This window comes from Genypterus blacodes, unplaced genomic scaffold (genome assembly GCF_046128005.1).
Source record: "Genypterus blacodes isolate CSIRO-AG114 ecotype Tasmania unplaced genomic scaffold, CSIRO-AGI_Gbla_v1 ptg000181l_1, whole genome shotgun sequence".
Classification (NCBI taxonomy): domain Eukaryota; kingdom Metazoa; phylum Chordata; class Actinopteri; order Ophidiiformes; family Ophidiidae; genus Genypterus; species Genypterus blacodes.
In genome coordinates, this window is record NW_027466982.1 from 27,501 (window position 1) to 32,500 (window position 5,000).

General features: G+C 51.3%; 1 protein-coding gene across 2 annotated transcripts in view; it reads left to right on the forward strand.

The window, feature by feature from the left end:
• fdxr (ferredoxin reductase) overlaps positions 1–5,000 on the forward strand; it is a 6,493-nt gene that overhangs the window by 449 nt on the left and 1,044 nt on the right. The window contains exons 3-11 of one of the 2 annotated variants that reach the window (XM_076167912.1): positions 1,322–1,419; positions 1,916–2,011; positions 2,179–2,301; positions 2,378–2,491; positions 2,580–2,681; positions 2,861–2,968; positions 3,098–3,182; positions 4,521–4,708; positions 4,791–4,962. In XM_076167912.1, the coding sequence (XP_076024027.1) occupies positions 1,322–1,419; positions 1,916–2,011; positions 2,179–2,301; positions 2,378–2,491; positions 2,580–2,681; positions 2,861–2,968; positions 3,098–3,182; positions 4,521–4,708; positions 4,791–4,962 (1,086 nt within the window). Of the gene's footprint in view, positions 1–1,321; positions 1,420–1,915; positions 2,059–2,178; positions 2,302–2,377; positions 2,492–2,579; positions 2,682–2,860; positions 2,969–3,097; positions 3,183–4,520; positions 4,709–4,790; positions 4,963–5,000 lie in introns of those variants that run through there. The other variant, XM_076167913.1, reaches the window with a different exon arrangement.

Here is a 5,000-nt window from a genome sequence, read left to right on the forward strand (position 1 = left end):
GTCTGACATGGCGGAGGTATGAAGTGACCCAACGACACTCTGATTCATGTTGTCATAATATATGTTGCTTAACCCTTATGTGGTGTTCGGGTCTGTGGGACCCGTTTTCATTTTTTATGAAAAGAAAAATGATACAATTAATGAATTTTTCAAACTCAGACTCACTGGCCTTGGCTCCTTTTCTGTGAAGAACACAGATCAGAATACACCCGGGGCTAATAGAAGTGTGGAAACGGATGTTCTGTGTACCTACACTCTGTCCTCCTCCTGTCTGGGCCTGCTGTTAGTGTGTGTGTGTGTGTGTGTGTGTGTGTGTGTTTGTAGGTGTGTGTTTGTAGGTGTGTGTGTGTGTGTGTGTGCTACAAATTGGAGGTGGGACACTATAAATATAGCTTTGCCAGTGTGGTTTCTTATCACAACCGATCAAGATGGCCAAAAGGTTCTCTGCGGAGAGGGCCCGGGAATTAATTTTGGAAGAGATAGAAGTTTTTGATGATGATGTAGAGGGAGAGGATTCAGAAGAAGAGGTTTCCGAATTTGAGGATCAAGTGCAAAAAGTATATCTGCAACACACACACAGTAAAGCTCTGGCCCTCATGTGTTGTACAGGCTAGTGGCTAAAGGCCGTGTGTTCAATGGGGCTGATGTGTTTACTCTGTGTGTTCATGTGTTCAGCTTGTGTTGTGCACCTGAATGGGTTAAATTTCTGAGTTCAAAGAAAAAAAAGTCAGTAGTTTTGAAACACCTTGCTTCACTTGTAAATTTGTTTCCACTCATCTTGATTTAAATTGATTTTCTTTATTACGTTTTAAATAATAAGTTATAAATGTGACCTAGCAAAGGTAAAGGGAAAATATTCACCGTATACACGTTTATACTGCTTGTTATTGGGATGAAGTAAACATCTGTTGAGTATTTTAACCTAAAAGTGTTTGATTGTGAGGCATTAAAAACCACAAAATGCAACGGGTCCAGCAGAGCCACAAACACTGGCTGAGTAACAACGACATGAACACCACACAAGGGTTCATGTTTATCTGTAGAAGCACCGTCACAAAGGTCACGTTCCGCTTAAATGGAACATGTTTGTCATCACGCTGCTTTACTGCTGTGCGTTTCCTCTTTATCAGACCCATAATTCATAGCGTCCAAGCATCTGAACCCCACCAGGGTTAGGGTGTTGTTGTGTTGTGTTGTGTTTAGTGTGATCTGTGCTGTGTGTGTGTGTGTGGGAGCTCCTGGGTTGTGTGACTCAAACATCTCCAGTAAATAAGAGCTGTGTGTGTGTGTGTGTGTGTGTGTGTGTGTGTGTGTGGTGCAGGTGTGTGTGGCCGTGCACACCTCTCCTCTGCAGGTCCAAAGGTCTGCATCGTTGGCGGCGGTCCAGCAGGCTTCTACACAGCCCAGCACTTGATCAAGGTACGACCGTCGGCATGGCAACGTGACCAAACAGACGAAACCAAAGCTTCATGTTCTGTTGGTTGTTTACTTTAATCGGTCATAACTGGGAGACTACTCGGCCTTGGTGGAGGAATGATTTAGTCACGACTGAGACAAACTGCTCTGGTTCCAGACAGAGGAGACGTCACAGAGCAGCAGAGTCTGTAACTCTTCCCTCACCCAGCTGATCTGAGCTTGGCTGCCTGGCAGACAGGAAGTGGCTCTGAGCCGGGTCAGCTGGTGTGTGAGTCTGTGGTCTCCTAAGATACACACACGAGATGAGACGCACAAATATAGATGCTGCTGCTGCTCTGTGTGGTCGCTCTACCATCAGCTCTGTGTATTCTGGTGCCTGCAGCAGAAACAGGATGTAACACTCATGAGCAGCTGTAGATCTGTGTTGTCAAGGAGACCAGGGCCTTCATGCTGTTGCCCCTTCCCTTCTAATCTTCTGGTTGATCGTTGGCTCACTCAGGCACACACAGACGTGGAGGTGGACGTCTACGAGCGGCTGCCCGTCCCCTTCGGCCTGGTCCGCTTTGGAGTCGCCCCCGACCACCCTGAGGTCAAGGTGACTAAAGTGACATCATGCCTCCTGTTCACCCGTGCAGCCTGAGTGTAAACACGACAGCATCTTGGTTTATGCATGAACACTGTAAATGTCGTGTCAAGTTTGATTGATTGATGGATTGATTGATCAGTACCTGCTCTTCCTCCTCCTCTTCCTCCTCCCCTCAGAATGTGATCAACACGTTCACGCAGACGGCCAGACATAGCCGCTGTTGTTTCTATGGGAACGTGGACGTGGGACAGGCGGTGAGCGTGGAGGAGCTGCAGCGAGCGTACCACGCCGTGGTGCTGGTGAGGACACGCCCACTCTGCCCCGGGCCGGCCCGGAGGGGGCGTGGCCTGTCTGACCGTGGTTGTGTTTGTGCAGAGTTACGGCGCGGAGGGGAACAGGATGATGGGCGTCCCAGGGGAGGAGCTGCCCGGCGTCTTCTCTGCCAAAGACTTCGTGGCCTGGTACAACGGCGTGCCCAGCAGCAGAGAGGTACGCTCCTCCTCCTCCTCCTCCTCCTCCTCCTCCTCTCTGTCTCCTGGTGCTGACCGGGCTCTGACCCGTTCTCCTCCCTGTGCAGCTGAGCCCCAGCCTGAGCTGCGACACCGCCGTCATCCTGGGACAGGGAAACGTGGCGCTGGACGTGGCCCGGATCCTTCTGTCCCCCGCTGACGTCCTACAGGTGTGTGTGTGTGTGTGTGTGTGTGTGTGTGTGTGTGTGTGTGTGTGTGTGTGTGTGTGTGTGTGTGTGTGTGTGTGTGTGTGTGTGTGTGTGTGTGTGTGTGTGTGTGTGTGTGTGTGTGTGTGTGTGTGTGTGTGTGTGTGTGTGTGTAAAGCAAAGCGTCTCCTCTCCGTCTGCAGAGGACAGACATCACCCAGCAGGCTCTCCAGGCCCTGGCGGAGAGTCAGGTGCGCAGGGTTCTGATTGTGGGCAGGAGGGGACCCATGCAGGTCGCCTGCACAATCAAGGTGAGTGGAGTCAACTTTACCTCTGCAGTCCAATATCACCTAGAGCTTCACAGGCCCAGAGCATTCAGAGCGTCTGGTGCTGCTCTGGTCTGCTCCTCCTCTCACAGAGCGGTGTCTCCTCTTCCTCAGGAGGTCAGAGAGATGGTCAACCTGCCTGGGGGCAGAGCAGACATGCTGGCTGCAGACTTTGAGGGCGTGGCCGAGGCGCTGACAGGTGAGTTTACACTCAACACGTGGATGGAAGCGTGTTTAAGCACACGTGACACAGACGAGGTGAAGTCAGTGAGCGATGCAGGCGGTGCAGAGTCGTCCTTCATCTCGTCCTCGTCCTCGATGGAGAGAGGACGTTGTGTTGACGGATGTAGCTCAGCGTGTTCCTGTGATAACTCCTCCTGGGTCAGGGCTGAGGGCGGCGGCCTCGTGTGTCTGTGGAGACTGAAGGACGACTTTAGAGAGCAGCTGTGTGTGTGCTGCTCTGCTCCAGCTGCTCTCTGGAGTGTGTTTGTCACATGAAGCCTGAAACCACATGACTACACGCTCTCTCATCACAATCACAGTCAGAATCGCTTTATTCACCCATTAAGTTTACACTTAAAAGGAATTTGCTCTGCTCCTTGGTGCGTACATGTAACATGTAACATATAACATGTAACATGTAACATATAACATATAACATGTAACATATAACACATAACATATAACATGTAACATGTAACATATAACATATAACATATAACATATAACATAACATGTAACATATAACATATAACACAACATATAACGCATAACATAACATATAACATATAAAGACAACAGGAAACAACATTTACCTGACGTAGTCATGTCCTACATGTAGTCATGTCCTACACGTAGTCATGTCCTACACGCAGTCATGTCCTACACGTAGTCATGTCCTACACGTAGTCAGGTCCTACACGTAGTCAGGTCCTACACGCAGTCACGTAGTCAGGTCCTACACGTAGTCAGGTCCTACACGTAGTCATGTCCTACACGTAGTCATGTCCTACACGTAGTCAGGTGCTACACGCAGTCATGTCCTACACGTAGTCAGGTCCTACACGCAGTCATGTCCTACACGTAGTCATGTCCTACACGCAGTCATGTCCTACACGTAGTCATGTCCTACACGCAGTCATGTCCTACACGTAGTCATGTCCTACACGCAGTCATGTCCTACACGTAGTCATGTCCTACACGTAGTCATGTCCTACACGTAGTCATGTCCTACACGTAGTCATGTCCTACACGTAGTCAGTCAGGTCCTACACGCAGTCAGGTCCTACACGTAGTCATGTCCTACACGTAGTCATGTCCTACACGTAGTCAGGTCCTACACGTAGTCAGGTCCTACACGTAGTCAGGTCCTACACGTAGTCAGGTCCTACACGTAGTCATGTCCTACACGCAGTCATGTCCTACACGTAGTCAGTCAGGTCCTTCATGTGGCCTTTCCTTCCTCTGCTCTTCTGCTCACTTGAGTGTGTGCCTCATGCAGACGTATGAATGTGTTTACCTGTTTGCCCTGCGTCAGCGCTGCCGCGTCCCCGGAGGCGTCTGACGGAGCTGATGATGAAGACGGCGCTCAGCTCAGAGCAGCAGAGAAGTAGCGGGGCCTCCAGGGTCTGGGGCTTTCGGTTCTTCCGGAGCCCAGTGGAGGTCCTGGCCTCCCCCGACCGCAGCAGAGCCGCCGGCGTCCGACTGGCCGTCACCAGGCTGGAGGTGCGACTGCTCACTGTCAGTCTGTACATTGGGATGCGACCGCATGGTGCGGTGGTAGTAAGGTTTCCTCCCGTGTGCTCAGGGCGAGGGCGAGGGCGCTCGGGCGGTGCTGACGGGCGAAGTGGAGGACGTGAGCTGCGGCCTGGTCATCAGCAGCATCGGCTACAAAAGCCTCGCCATCGACCCGTCTGTGCCGTTTGACTCGCGCAAAGCCATCGTCCCGAACGCGATGGGCCGCGTTCAGCAGGCTGACGGTACTGAACTCATCACATGACAACATGTCACCCAGACT